This window comes from Electrophorus electricus, chromosome 12 (assembly GCF_013358815.1).
Source record: "Electrophorus electricus isolate fEleEle1 chromosome 12, fEleEle1.pri, whole genome shotgun sequence".
Classification (NCBI taxonomy): domain Eukaryota; kingdom Metazoa; phylum Chordata; class Actinopteri; order Gymnotiformes; family Gymnotidae; genus Electrophorus; species Electrophorus electricus.
This window is the reverse complement of record NC_049546.1, coordinates 6865860-6880367: the sequence shown is the minus strand read 5'-3', so window position 1 is coordinate 6880367 and position 14508 is coordinate 6865860. Positions and strand designations below refer to the sequence as shown.

Sequence of the window (14508 nt, the reverse complement as noted above, 5' to 3'; positions counted from 1 at the left end):
TATAGTTACATTAGGACGCTTTAGTACACTTTACAGAAATCAGAAATACTGCTGTGGCAAGTTCTAATACTACTACTATTAAATTTATATTGATGACGAAAAGTCTTTGTGTGTCAGATAAAAAATAACCACACGGTGTCTCTGTTTCTCAGCAATCTAATGTTTTGTGACATATGCGTAGGACAGATCCATCTCCAGGAAGCCTTTTAAAACCCTCAGATTTTGTGCCTAAATCGTCCCTCGGGTGGGTTATTTTAATGTTTTTGCACCAAACAAAAAACCAAAGCCAAACGTCCGTGAGTCCTACAGCGTGCAACGCATCATTCGAACTTGCAGCTTTAAGGATGCTGCGCTGCGTAACGCTGAACGTGACGAAGCGCTCCTCGCGTTCTTCGGCCGTCCGCGGAATGCGTGACGCGAATGTCACGGACAACGTGGACGCGAAAGTGGATCGCTATGACGAATCCGCGATGCCTCCTTCAGTCGTTCCAACCTTTGTCACTGTTTCGATCCGGTTTTTAGCTCGTTGAAAGGCTACTGAACAGCCAGGATCCGTCAGGCACTCGAGCAACAACGCGCGGTTTTCTGAGTGACTCTGAACGTACCCGGGACCGAAATGATCTCCGGCCACCGTTTTTACGCAGTGTTTAGGTAAGCGCAGGCGAGGGGAGATGAAACAGTAGCCGGCCTCACGTTTTGCTCTATTCTGTGTTGTTTAGGAAATAGTTTTCTTGCGTCCTATATAATTAGACTACTTCTAAAACATCTCCTCTCAAGGCTCTGACACCTGTAGGTCTCGACTGGATGTTACCTTTGAAGCGCCACATTTTTAATGGCATGGGGCTGTATTAATGTACTTAAAATAACTTTCCGACTGAGGGTTTGTGAATGAAACAGCTAAGACGAAAGAATGAGTTCTAGGTTAACCATGTTTTAAGCGGTGTCACTTATAGTAACGTACATTCAATATGTAGGTTCATAACCTTTGTCATGAACGGACGGCGAGGTTTGCTTCCTGTTAGTTCTTGAAATTACGTGAATTATTTCATATCGCTGTGAGTGGTGAAGCGAGCGTGTGTGGTTTTCGCTGAGTAATGCCGAGCGTGATTTGGCCTTGGCATTACGTTTTGGCCACAGCTAAACAGTTCCGTTGGCTTCGTTTTATTTACTTTTCGCACTAGACTATGTGAATATAGTAAATGTGACATTTGGGCTTTGCATTTTTGATTGGTTGTAGGCGCGCGCGCTTAGATCCCAGCAAGTGGGCTGCTTCCTCTTTAGTCATCACTTCCTTTGCATGGGCTGCTGCAGTCAATCAGCCTATTCAGCGGTGTGTGTGTGTGTGTGTGTGTGTGTGTGTGTGTGTGTGTGTGTGTGTGCGCGCGCGCGCGCGCTCATTGGCCTTACCCCGTGGCTTGCAGCTAGCAGCTAGCAGCCCCTCCTTCACCCAACACAGTGCTCTGCTGACCCACCATCCCCCGGCAGCCACACACCCATATGCCGCACGAGGCTCCGCAGTCTGACTCAGTGGAGAAAGTTACAGACCTACTGAGTGCATGTTTGTTTGTGTGTTTGTGTTTGCGTGTACGTTCCAGGCTTTACACTGTCGTAGTGCACCGCTCTTCCCAGATTTCCCTGCGCCACGACATCCAGCTCTAATTCATCTCTGCCTCTGAAGGTAAAGAGTCACTTTAACTACTGATTTTATGACTAGGCTAGACGGCCGGGCCTGTGTGCGCTGCAGTGCGCCACTGAAAACGAGGCTCAAAGAGAGCCTGTGGCCCTCTGGGAAGCGCGCGAAGTTGGTGCTTTTTCTCTCTATGTGCATGTGAGATGCACCGAATCCCTCACCTGGTTGAAGCGTATGTTTGAGCTTAAGTGTTCCTGTAAACATTTGACACAGCTGAGGAGCAGCATCAGTGTGAAAACGCCGAGACTGAGACGCAAGACTCGCCGCGCACTCAATTCAAATAGTTTGATCTCGGTTTGTTCTTTTTTTTTTTTTTTTTTTTTTTTAAACGAATATCAAATAGCTTTAGAAGTGTAGCCTGCACTACACGGAGTCTTGGTCAGCGACTAACATGTAGCATCTTGAGACTGGGAAGACCCTCCTCCATGAGCGCACGGTGTTCCGCCCCAGAAGACACAACACCGCTGACTGGCCCAAGTCCTTCAAAGCCGGTCACCCTCTTGAAAAGCAGCTTCCTAACTGTTGCCGTGGCAGCAGGAACCTCTAATAAAACATTCTTCCAACTTGGGGAGTTTCTAATGCTAATTTCTAATCTGAATTTCTAAATTCTAGTTTTGAATTGAGTGTCCTGACTCGGTGTGGCTTGTGTTTGCTGATCACTCCCATCCTTCCCATCCTGTTGTTCTGAAGCCGCTAGCTGCAGCTCTTGGTCCGTGTCGGGGGAGCTCGTGGTGGAGGTGCGCTTACTTCAACAGCCTTCGTCCTCCGTCATCCCCCTTAGCCCCGGCATGGAGAGAGCCAACGGGTCTCCAGCAGGAAGTCTGAGGATGCTGAGAAAGCCAGAGGAACTCGGAGGGGGCGTGAGACCGACTGGGGGGTTGGCAGAAGACGTGGAAGGACCTTCCGAGGGTGCGCCAGAGGAGGATGAGGAAGAGAAGAAGAGGACTGCTGCAGCTGAGCAGGCTGCGGCCAGAGAGGGTGCGGCTCAGAGGCAGCTCATGGCCACCCAGGAGCTGGTGGACACGGAGAGGAACTACCTGAGAAACCTGCGTGTTTGCACGGTTGATATTCGTGGCAACCTCCAAAAATTACAGGTTTGCTTTGCCTTTGTTTTTGTAGGCTGACGTTTTCTACGTGTGGTGCGGTTGGAAGATGTCCATCAACACACACAGTTCCTTCAGCGCAACCAGATATTTTGTATGAACGTAGTTATTGAGATTTCTTGTCTCGAGTGATGGTACTCGGGTCATTTCAGATGATTATTCTGACTGAATAGAATATAGTCTTTGCTGTGTATTATTCCAGTCATTACTGAATTAGGCGCTTGGTTAGCTTGTTTATTATGGCTGTAAATGAGTAAGGTCAAGGCAGGAAAGGTCATTGGAACTAACTCAGAAAACCGTCTTTTTCCACACAGCCCCCCCCCGCCAATCTGGATGGTATGTTCCTGCACATAGACAAAGTAATGAACGTGTCGGCCAGGTTCCTCAGCCTCCTGGACCAGGCTCAGATGGGGCCCAGCAATCATCAGTATCTGGAAATGCTTTGTGAGCATGACTGGCAGATTTGGAACGGCGCGTTGCCCTTCCTCTGGTGTCTGTTATCTTCTGTCCGGGTGCCATACACAGTCCCGAGTTTCATAATGCCTGGAATTTTTTGTTTAAAATATTATAGTGCAGACAAGAATTTCAGGTTTAAATTCTTGCAAGTGCATTCTGATCTATGACACATTCTCAGCCATCATGTCCCAGCTGTCGGAAAGCTACTGAAACTAGCTCTTAAACACTCACAAGAACTGCGTGTGTAATGGGATGACTGTCCTGCTACAGAACACAGATGTTCACCAGTCGCTTAGTGAGCTTGATGTTACAGAAAGGAATAAGTAAACATCCGTGTACACTTGCATAGATCATGGTCTTAACTCTGTGTGGAGGTTAAAACAAGTTATTTTTGTCCTCCATGGATCCCTGCTTGACAAGATCATTATATAGAATATTTTTGGAGCAAAGTCATTTCATGCCTGTTATGCTGTTGACTGTGTTACAGAAATAGATGTAGATTGTCAGGTTTATTTTATAGGTTCCCAGTAGAAGGGGATGTCCAGATTTTAAACCATTAGTTTGGTGATGCCCAGTAATCTGATTTATCCCAGCAATGAAGATGGTCTTATTTCTCAGGTGGATCTTTCTTGAGTTTATCACAAGACATAGAGACCGCATACAAGGAGTACCTGGCCAACTACAGTAACGTCACAGCCATAGAGAACGGCTACAAACAGAATGAGTCCCAGTGGAAGGCGATGGTGAAAATGATCAAGGCCTCCGTGTAAGTTCTCACATCTCAGGGTTTCAGTGCCACAGTGTGTTTGTTTTATCAGCTTGAAATGCTGCTGAGTATCTGCTACGGCTGAACGCTTGTTGCCTTTAGCAACCTCACATGTCTGCACTGTGTTGGAATGAATGACAGCATGCTCGACAGGTTATGAGCGCAAATGACTAGAAACCTGTGTAGCAGGAAAGTCTGTGTGTGGTATAAGAACATATCGGCTGTACATGTACACATGACAGAAGCATCCCATTCCGAGCATTCCTGTATACCCGCTCTCTCTCTCTCTTTCTCTCTCTCAGGCCCGAGGTGAACGCCTCCACGCTGACATTCTTCCTGGTGATGCCCGTGCAGCGAATCACCCGCTACCCGCTGCTGCTGCAAACCATCCAGAAGCACACGGACGCCCAGCACCCAGCTTACGCCATGCTGGAGCACAGCGCCCACACCGCCGTCCGGATCAACTGCACCATCAACGAATACAAACGTTTCCGGGAAGTGGGTGAGGACATGGAGACCAAAAACAACTTAAAAAAAAATGTTTTAATAATTATGTAGGAAGGGTTCACCAAAAAGGAAATTCATTCAAACGTGGTTCTTTTTGTTTTCTTAAAATTTTAAGCTTTTGAGTTTCTTTATTTCTTGCCCCACGTTTTCACAGCTGATAAGTATAAGAAGACAGAAAACCTGACCATCAGGGACAAGATCAACCGTCTGAGTAGTCACAGCATAGCCAAGAAGACAGCTCGGCTGAGCCAGTACATTAAGCAGGAGACTGGAATGGTACCAAAGGTGGGGCACTGTTTACTAAAGCTCTCCACCACTAAAAAGCACCCTGTAATGGGTTAATCATTAAACTGCTGTCTAGTCATAGGTATATGATCACTGTGTTTAACACTTTACCCATGTTGGTCGCATCAGTGTGTTGGTGCCAGTGTTTTGTGAAAAGACTGTGCATGAAAAACCTCGCTGTAAATCAGTTTGGTGAAAACTCTATTCCGAGTTAAACAGTTTGTTTACATATCTTTAGGACAAAAATGCTTTTTCCACTTTTTCTTTCTCTCTCTCTCTCTCTCTCTCTTTCCTTCCTCCCTTGCAGCACATAGATGAAGAGTTTAACGCCCTGGCTGGCTTCTTCTTTGTTCTGGAGAAGGGCGTCGTGGAGCTGCATGACAACATGGAGGCCTACCTCGGTCACCTGCAGGTGAGCCCTCCCCGTTACATTTTCCACATCTTGAAATTGAAATAAACCAACGTATCCGTTTGTTATTGTTTTAGTTTGGTGAGTTTCCACTGCTGTTTCAGCTGGGGGGATTAAAGGGGAAGCCAGACGGGGCTCACCCCGGGCGGGGGGCGGAGGGGACCGCCGCTTGGGTCACATCTGTGAGCCTGCACAGCATGCGTCCCGCGGTCTAGGCCGTGAGCTCTGGTGTTTTGTTGCAGAGGTTCCTCAGCTGCAGGCCGGAGGAGGCCGACCTGGAACAGGAAGGCGAGAAGGCCGCTCTGTTCTCCAAGGAGATCACTGTGGCGCTCAGGCAGTGGATCTATCCCGCATACGTGAGTGTTCAGGTTATCCAAAGTGCTTAAGCAAAGAGCCCTGCTCCTCTCACAACATTCTCAAGAGTTTCGCTTTTGCTTTTCCTGGACGCGCGTCAGTATCGTGCGATCGATAGTGTTCGTGTTTGTGCCTCGCTCCTGTGCCGCAGGAGGCCAGGCTAAAGGCTCTGGTCTTCAAGCCGGTGTGCGCCCTGCGTGAGCTGACGGCCGGCCCGCGCAACCTGATCCGCAAGCGCCACCACAAGCTGCTGGACTTTGAGCTGCTGGAGGAGAAGGGCGAACTGAGCTTCAAGGAGAAGGCGGCAGCTGATGCCTACACCACCATCAACGCGCTGCTGCTCGCTGAGCTACCGCGCTTCAACGGCGAGGCCGCGCAGCTGCTGTGGGCGGCGCTGGGCGCCTTCAGCCTCCTGCAGAGGGACCTGGCCGCCGACATGGAGCAGCTCATCACCAGCTTTACCCATCAGGTGGGGGGTGTTTGTGTGGAGGGGTTGTGGCCAGGCGCCGAGCGAGTCTCATATCTGTTTTCAATAGAACAAGCGGTCCTTTGTTCTGCACCCTGTGCCAGTCTGCTGCAAATGAGCTGGCATCCAGGCCTTTTCCTACACTCCTTTAGGACCTGTGACTTGCATCACCAGGTATTCGCTGACGCAGTGTGTTGTTGACGCACTTCTCCCTGTCTCTTCGCAGCTCCCGCACATCCATCTGGAAGACGGGGCGTTCCGGGAGTGGGTGGAGGGCTCGCTTCTGCAGGGTGCCACTGAGCTGCAAGCGCTGTGTCGGAGCGTCCGTGAGGAGCTCAATGCCCCCATTGTGCAGGTCCGTGCCAACATAGGGCCTCGCCATTGTCTGCTCCTGGGCGGAGACCCACAGCCCGGGGAAACATCCCTTCCTCACTCGAGCTGTCGAGGAACTCGTGAGCCGCTGTGGAATGGATGTAGGAAACTGAGCTCAGTAGAGCCATTCACCTTCCGTCAGCCCACACAAGGGTCGTGTGTCTCGGACGTGTCCACCCATTCGGCCCGTTCCCCTCCCGCCCGAACATTTTCAGACGCGCAAGCTCTAGAGCAGCTAGGAGCAAACGGCCGTCTTCCGTTTGTGCTGTTGCTTTAAACACACAAAGGGAAAACCATAGCATCTGGCGCTACACCAGGACCACGTTGACAAAGTCCATTTGTCCAGTTACGTAGGTCTAATCCTCGTGTTTTGCTTGGCCGAAATGAGTGTCTTCGACGCGGTTGTCATCATTCATTATTGCGAGCCTCTCACTTTTTTTCAAAAATTGCCATTACTTCACCGCCCGCAGTGACGGGGGCAGCTCCGTTACTTCAGCGGACGGGAATGTCGAAAGGGCAGATCCTGACAGATGAGTCTCTCTCCGAGCCTGTTGGCTGGAGGTCCCCGCAGGTCGTAATGCAAGCCTTCTGTCCGCTGCGCCCCCAAACGTATTCGTGCTGATGTCTTCTGAAGCAGGCCTGGGCCGATCAGAGGAGGGCCACTCATGGCTGATGCCCTGCAAATGCAGCCCGGTTTCATCTGGGGGAATGTCAGACAGCTTTTGACTTCATAGTTGGGGGTGGGTAATTTGGGGGAAGGGGGGAGAGTGGTGGATATTTATTTAGAGACATTCTCCCATTTAGTGCCCAGGCAGGCTCTCGCAGCAGTAGCAAATGAACAACAATCCAACTGTCTTACTGCATGAGTCATGATGTAATTTCCAGTGATATCTCGTTATAGCCTACTGTAATTTTGGCTGCGTGGAAGCCTGTGTCCAGAGGTTGCCCCACGTCGAAAGACTTAGGCAGTAATTACACCATAGTCACTAGGCACATGGCATTCACAGTGACTTAGGATCTGGAACTTCTAGCTGAGAAACACAGCAGTGCATTGTGATTTTATTATCTGCATATTATTCAGGGACGTATTTTATTTTGAAAGACTAACTAGCTGTGACACTGCCGCCATTGCTCATAAACGTCACATCGCGACTGCGATTCCCTTACTGGCAGCGCTTTTGGATGGTTGCCGTACGGTCGTTATTTCGACGGGCTCATTCTGCGCGTCCGCTTCCCCCAGGCCCCCGGCGCAGAGGCTGAAAAGCGCCTCAAGGCTCTGGTCGGCCGGCACGGGCAGGAGAAGATCTACCAGCTGACCCGGCCGGTGGTGGCGACGCGCGACCTGGACCTCAGCCTGAACAAGGGCGAGCTGGTGGCCGTGCTGAGCCAGATGGACACGCGCGGAGACCGGCGCCGCTGGCTGGTGGACGCTGGAGGTACACGCCTGATCGTCCCTGCTGTCTCAACAACCCTCATGCATCAGTTTGATTCAAAACATTTTCATCTAAAATATTTAGCACAGGGTACTGCTTGCTCTGTTCCTCTAACCTTCACATTTAATTCATTTATTTGGAGGGGGTGGTGGTGAAGGTGTTTGGAAAGTAACTGTGTTTGACCTCCAAGTGTTTCTAGCTTATAGTTATAAAGCTTTGTTGTCATGTGACATCAGTAGTCCTTTAGTTTAAAGAGCATATTGGGGAAAGTGGGAGTTCAGTGGTTAAGGTACTCAACTAGTAATCAGAAGATTGTCAGTTCAAGGTGCACCACTGCCAAATTGCTAGTGTCGGACCCCTGAGCAAGGCCCTTAACCCTCAGTTGCTCGTTGTATTCAAACATATCTGTAAGTCATTTGGATAGAAGTGTCAGCGCAATGCCATAAATGTAAATGAAATTCAGCACTAACGAGTATTTTAAAGCCTTTATCGTGTCTGCAGAGCCACCTGCTGGTCACACCACATCACTGCACTGGCCTGAATGTCTTTGACTTACGCCAGCCTATGGCTCCCTCTGCAGGTCCCAGGGGCTACGTCCCAGCCAACAAGCTGACCAGCTACCACCAGGTGACCGCGGGCCCTCTGCCCTCTCCCAGGCCCGGCGCCACACCCAGCGCGCCCGGACGGCGGCACTCGTACACGCCCGGGGCTCAGTACTCCACCGCCACGGCCCCGACCTGCTTCCAGGTGAGCGGCAGGTCCTGGAGGTCAGCTGAGCCCGAGCGGCAAAGACCTCCAGCGTTTACGCCCCGATTCGCGCGTCAGGGAGACGGAAAGCAGGAGTGTGCACTGGCAAAGTCACTCCGCCTGAAGATCAGCCACCACGCGCACACACACACACACACATGCACGACGCGCTTTACAGGAAACGTGTAGTAGCAGCAGCCGGCAAGAACAGTATGGCCACGAACACGGAAATGAGCATCGCAGCCTCGTCAGCCACATTAGGGTGAAATTCTCCGCTCTTACGGATTCGCGCTGAATTATTCATTTGTGTGCTTTGGCTGTCAGACGGCGACGAGCTATTTTGCCTGATTACCAGAGAGGAGGCGCGGGTCTGAGGAGAGCTGCTCCATGGTCACGTGGCTGAGCACGAGAGATGTATAGCCCCCGCAATCGTAAACGCGTGATAGATTTTTCGGCGCAGGCTTTGAGGGTCATTAATCGTCGCTGTAGTTCCGAATGCTCCTTATTCCAATCTGGAAGAGACAGCCAGGTGACATCCAATTTCACAGATGCATTGTATCCTTCACCTTTGCGAGTTTAGATAGGGGATTCATCATTTGGCAGCAAACCCTTGGCTACCTTTTTTTAAAGCTTTTCTTAGAATCATTTGTGTTTTGTATTTGTGTTTTGAGTAAACAGTACCAGTACTGGCCACATGGGGGAATACTTGGTCCTAGTGATTGGAGAATCTTGCATGATTGAAGCTCTTTGATTTTTTTTCCAAGTCGAGGCATCTCAGTTCAAAACATAATTACACCTGGTATGGATTATGACTGGGCCGCAGTGGAAGGCTCTTTGTTTGACATGTTCAGTAAGGGTTATTAATCTATTTATTGATAAACCAGGATACAGCCAGTAAGCTTAATAAGGGGTAAAGCACACTTGGGTGTCGTTTCGTCCAGCATCTGTTCATCTCACTAAAAGATCCACCTGAGCTTTCTATGTCCTCATGAACAAGGCTGTGTGTGGCACTCTGAAGCCTTGGCGAAGTCTTCTACACGTTAAAATTTCACAGTGGTGTCTGTTGTAATGACTAATCTGACCTGTCTTCATCCTTTCTCTTTCTCTCTCTCTCTCTCTCGCTCTCTCTTTCTCTCTCGCTCTCTCTCTCTTTCTCTCTCTCTCTCTCTTTCTCTCTCTCTCTCTCTCTCTCGCATTCTCTCTCACTGTCTCACCCACTCTTTCTGTCTGCAGGTGTTTGCCAGATATGACTTCACGGCGAGGAGCAGTCATGAGCTCTCTCTGCGTGCGGGTGAGCCTGTGCGGGTGGTGGAACCCCACGACAAACGGGGCAGTCGCGAGTGGTGTTTGGCGGAGGTGCGGGGCCAACGGGGCTACGTGCCTTCCAACTACCTCACCATGCAGCCCCCCGCGGCGGGTTTACCCAGCTTCCCTTACTGCTAGCTCCCGCTGCTCCTGGCTGCCCCCACCGGAGCCACGTTGCTGCTGCTGTTCTTGCGGAGGCGCTCTGGTTGGCTGCACTCTGAACACAGACACACAGACACACACAGAGGCCACTACGAATACTCTTAGAGAAGGGCTCTCCACACTTGCGGGGGTGGGAACCAAATCTTCTGCTGCTTGTGTGGACTGAAGATGTTCACCTCTCTGCGGTGGAGAGGACGTTCCAGCCCTCCAGCCGGACCGGAGCAGGGGAGCGGCTTTCATCCAGGTGGCTCCTGTTCCCCTCGGGCTCCGCTAGGCATTGCGTCTCCTCGCTGGATACACAGGGATTCTGGATCTGCTCTGCTGCAGAAGTGAGTCGTCTCTGTGCCCTGGGGGCCCTGCGAGTCGTCTCTGTGCCCTGGGGGCCCTGCGAGTCGTCTCTGTGCCCTGGGGGCCCTGCGAGTCGTCTCTGTGCCCTGGGGGCCCTGCGAGTCGTCTCTGTGCCCTGGGGGCCCTGCGAGTCGTCTCTGTGCCCTGGGGGCCCTGCGAGTCCTAGCTTTTCTGCAGGAGAACGTGCGCTGGATACCTGCCCTGCCTTGGTATTTACTTTCTACTTCACACTGGACGAGCTCATTATGTAACAATGGATGAGCTGGTATTAACATAACTGGAACTACTGCTACTGGAATTACTGGAACTAAAGTTTTGCTCTTATATGCACACTGTAAAAAGATTGTATTAGATGAATTAGTTTTTTCGTGTGAGACACTGTGGTAAGAGACCTGTAACTGCGCTTTTGTTTCTACTTGGCTACATTCAGAAATGTACACCGTTTGAGACCTTTGTAAATATTTGTTTTAAATTTGTTTACTGCTGCATCAAATGAGTGATTTGGCCCAGTGTAACTACCAGAGTCCACAATGAAAGCTGTACAGCGTGATGGACAGGCTGCGGTTGTGGTATCTCACTCTTTCAAAACTTTTTTTTTTTTTTTTTTTTTTTTTTTTGCAGTACTAAAAATCTCACTACCGCTTCCAAGCTATTTTTTTTTTAAATCATTTTAGTGGAAATTTTCGTTGGAAAGGGCACTTGTTTTGCTGCAGTGTCCCTGCTGCATGGTCAGATGGTCTGGCTGCCGTTACAGTGGCTCTCCACTAGGGGCAGCACAGCACCGTCCTCAGACCACCGGTCCCACTGGCATCAGCGGGTGAAAGCGCAGCCTGCCCCACTGACCACAGGCAGGTGTCCGCCCTGTGTGGGGCTGACCAAATATGCCCGAAGGTGCCCAGAGAGGCGTGTGTCTGCGAGGATCACCTCAGCTAGTATCGACCTTCCTCCCAGGCAACAGATCGCCGTGTTGCTTTCTGCTTTCCTCCCAGTCTATGCTCTTAAATTTGTTCTTTTTTTATTTTTATGTATTTTATCTGCTAAAGCTGTACAATGATGTCGGTGTTGAGGATACGAGTATGAGTTTTTTGATCTGGTGCAGCCACGCTGACGTCGAGCTGCTCTGTTCGACCTCTGGGCTCCGTGAGGCTTTAGATGTGATGGCAGCTGCATATTCTACCCCCATTTGGGGGGGGGGGGGTTGTTTCGGAAAGCATTGTGGAAGGTTTGCTGCTTGCTGGGTTTAGCACATGCAGCGATATCCCACTGAGAGCATGTAAATGTCACTGCGCTATCGTGTGTGTGTGTGTGTGTGTGTGTGTGTGTGTGTTTTTGGCAGCATCTCCACCATTGGCTAAGAACCGCTTGTCAGCAGTGATCTGATGCATTAACTCCCTCACTGTGGCTGAACCCGAAGCTCTATAAATACATTTTTCTATTCAATGGTCTAAAAATAGCTTCTTGTCGGCAAGATCCCTGTCCCTGGTGGAGCTCCCCCTGCTGGCCATGTCAGGAAGTGCGGCTGTTTCCCCCCGCCCCCCGGGAGGCAGAGTGGATCCTGTAACAGTGAATCGTGTCTCCCTTATTTCTTAACCCTCCTCTCAAAGCCAGGGTTCCACACTAAGGTAATCAGATATGCTTTACTTCCCTTGTAACAACGTAGATTGGGGAGTGCTTCCAAGTGTGAGATCAAACAAGCCTAATGCTTTCTGTGCTCTCTAAGGCCAAACGTGTGTGTGTGTGCGCGCTTGTGTGCGTGCGTGCGTGCGTGCACTGCATCGGCTGTGCACCATAATTTTATAGGGCTGTGGCCGTCCTGGTGCCGCACTGAATTTACCGTCCGTTCCGGAGGCGGCTCTGATGCACGGGGCACTTGCAGGCGCATTCCAGCACCAAGGTGAAGCACAGTCCCAGTCAGCTGAGGAGGTTGTCTGCTTCCGCACAGGCAGGGGAAGGTGCTTGTCTCAGAGCTGCAGTGCTCACTGGGCCTCCGCTCCCGCCATGTTCGAGCTCGCTCCTGGCACAGGTATCGCAGTCGCGCGGGGTGGATTTGACCTTCAGCGCGGCCCTGCCCGTGACTCTCATTAGAGCAGGTTACGAGGATTCAGGCTCGCACGCCAGCCTCTCTCTCTATGCAGCCCGCACTCCTTGATGCACTCCGATTATCATGTTTTTGTGTGTGTGTGTGTGTCTGTGTCTGTTTTTATTACTCTGGGCTGAGTAGATTGGAGGAGAGACTCAGCCATGCCAATTTAAAAACACACAATAAAAGTGGAGCTCTGCAATTGTGGCAGCGTGGATCACTGACCTCTCGCTCAGATGCAGTAAATCTCATGAGTCTTTCCAGCAGCGGTGAAAGAATCGGGAGACCTGCTCAGCCCACACCACTCCGAGTGAGGAGAGTAATTCAGTCCCACCCACCCTCAGTGAGGGGTAGGGGGGCTCGTTTCTTTAGGGGGGACTTGATTGGCCACGGACTCGTGTGCGGTGATCAGCAGAGAGCCCCTCTCTCGGCACGAGGGCTTTGCCCACACCGCTCATGGTTGGAGCGTTCATCTTGGTTTCTGCCGTGGCTCGTGAAGCCTGGCGCCTGCTTCCCGTCCTGTCTTGCTTGCAGGTACACGTGCGGAGTGGAGGGGTGTCGCACGTGGGGTTCGCTGATGGCAGGATGCTTGCAGTTGGACTCATCTTCCGGCGGACCTGGAGGAGCACTGTGGCTCGGTGCAGCCTCAGTGTTTAAAAATGCTGTAAGCCCCACCCTCTCTCTCTCTCTCTCTCCTTCTTCTTCTTTCTTCTATTAGGTACTTGTGAATAGTGCTGACCCAGAATGTAAATAATGTCAGTCATCAGCATAGGGACTAAGGGCTTTACTGCAGCGTGCTTGTGCAAGGCAGTGGTATGGTGGCACACACACTAGGCTGAACGTTGCATCACGTGCCTTGCCAGAAACATGATAAGGAACTTTAGTTTACAAGCTTTACATGACAGCCAGGCTGGAGGGCATCACTGTGACATGAAGTTAAAACGCGTCGCTGCTAAACTGCAAACTTTAGCATTGCTAAACATCACTAATTTTGGCTCTCAAACTGTCAAATATTTTTACATTTTTAGTTAAAAACTATAAAATGCATTTGATTTCACGATAACTGAATAATTCTTAACATTTTAACTATCAATTTATATTATAACCTGATTATATGTCATACTGAACATTTAATTCATAAATGAAAGTGATTTTTCAATCTAGTCCATGGTCCTGTCAGGTTCCATGCAGCTTTATTTTTAAATTTCATACGCCATAAAGTGCACAACTCCTTGATGCTGTGAGAGAACTTGGCAGCTGCAGGCGTTTAGGACACCGGCCTGAGAGCGAGAGTCGCCCGAAGCTTCAGACAGTATCGGCACTGCATGATGATGCAGTTTGGGGAGAGACGGAGTCTTCCATTTCCACACTCCTTTCTCCTCCTCGTCCACTGCAACCCCGCAGGACACGCGTCTCTGCCTACCCACAGTAGGCTTGCAGGGCTTGGGTCTCGTCTCCTAGACCCTTGCCATATCCAGAAAAGAAGCATCTCTGTGGGACAGCATCCATACTGTTACACACGCTCGCGCGCACACACTCCCCTTCCATTTCTCCCTCTAATTCCCACATATCTTGTTTGGTTTTTTTTGTTTGCTTGCACAGCTAATGAATGACCTCTCTCCGAAACAAGGAAACCTGTGTGTGTGTGGGGGGGGGGGTGTGTAAGTAAAACATCTTTTTCAAATATAAACTTGTACCTCCTTCTACTAATTGAGAAGCACTTTGCTTGCACAGCTGATGAAGGACCTCTGTCTGAAACGTCCTGTTTCTCTGGACCTTGTGCGCTTCACTAGAGTCTTTAATATCTCTAATCTCAAACTGCAGTACACTGCAGTTACTCACCTTGAAGCTTCTACGGATTTATATATAAAATTTTATATATAATGTATATAATTTTTTTTTTCTTCTCTCCTTTGTGACCTTCATCCTTGCCTGATTCAGTCCATTCTAACCATACGTTAAAACTGCCATGTTCTTACATCTCCTGGCCATAAACGGTTTAAGTGGTGCTATGTCTTCAAGGAC

General features: G+C 50.1%; 1 protein-coding gene across 2 annotated transcripts; it reads left to right on the top strand.

Moving 5' to 3' along the window:
- Nucleotides 1–245: 245 nt before the first annotated feature.
- Nucleotides 246–10953, top strand: arhgef37 (Rho guanine nucleotide exchange factor (GEF) 37). 2 transcript variants are annotated; one of them, XM_027003571.2, is made up of 14 exons: nt 246–651; nt 1596–1678; nt 2381–2784; nt 3108–3237; nt 3868–4015; nt 4318–4517; nt 4677–4807; nt 5115–5219; nt 5459–5572; nt 5722–6039; nt 6263–6391; nt 7649–7844; nt 8422–8588; nt 9822–10953. In XM_027003571.2, the coding sequence occupies exons 3-14, from the start codon at nt 2479–2481 to the stop codon at nt 10029–10031; spliced, it is 2154 nt and encodes a 717-aa protein (XP_026859372.2). In that variant the 5' UTR covers nt 246–651; nt 1596–1678; nt 2381–2478; the 3' UTR covers nt 10032–10953. The 2 variants fall into 2 exon arrangements, with proteins under 2 accessions (XP_026859372.2, XP_035388310.1); XM_035532417.1 differs by having other exon boundaries at nt 2034–2784.
- The last annotated feature ends 3555 nt before the right edge of the window (nt 10954–14508 follow it).

Bases quoted from the DNA above. Each gene is read 5' to 3' on its own strand.
- arhgef37 (XM_027003571.2), top strand. From the start codon at position 2,479: ATGGAGAGAGCCAACGGGTCTCCAGCAGGAAGTCTGAGGATGCTGAGA. The intron at 3,238-3,867 runs GTGAGCATGACT...CTTATTTCTCAG, and splicing joins TCAGTATCTGGAAATGCTTT to GTGGATCTTTCTTGAGTTTA. The intron at 5,573-5,721 runs GTGAGTGTTCAG...CCTGTGCCGCAG, and splicing joins AGTGGATCTATCCCGCATAC to GAGGCCAGGCTAAAGGCTCT.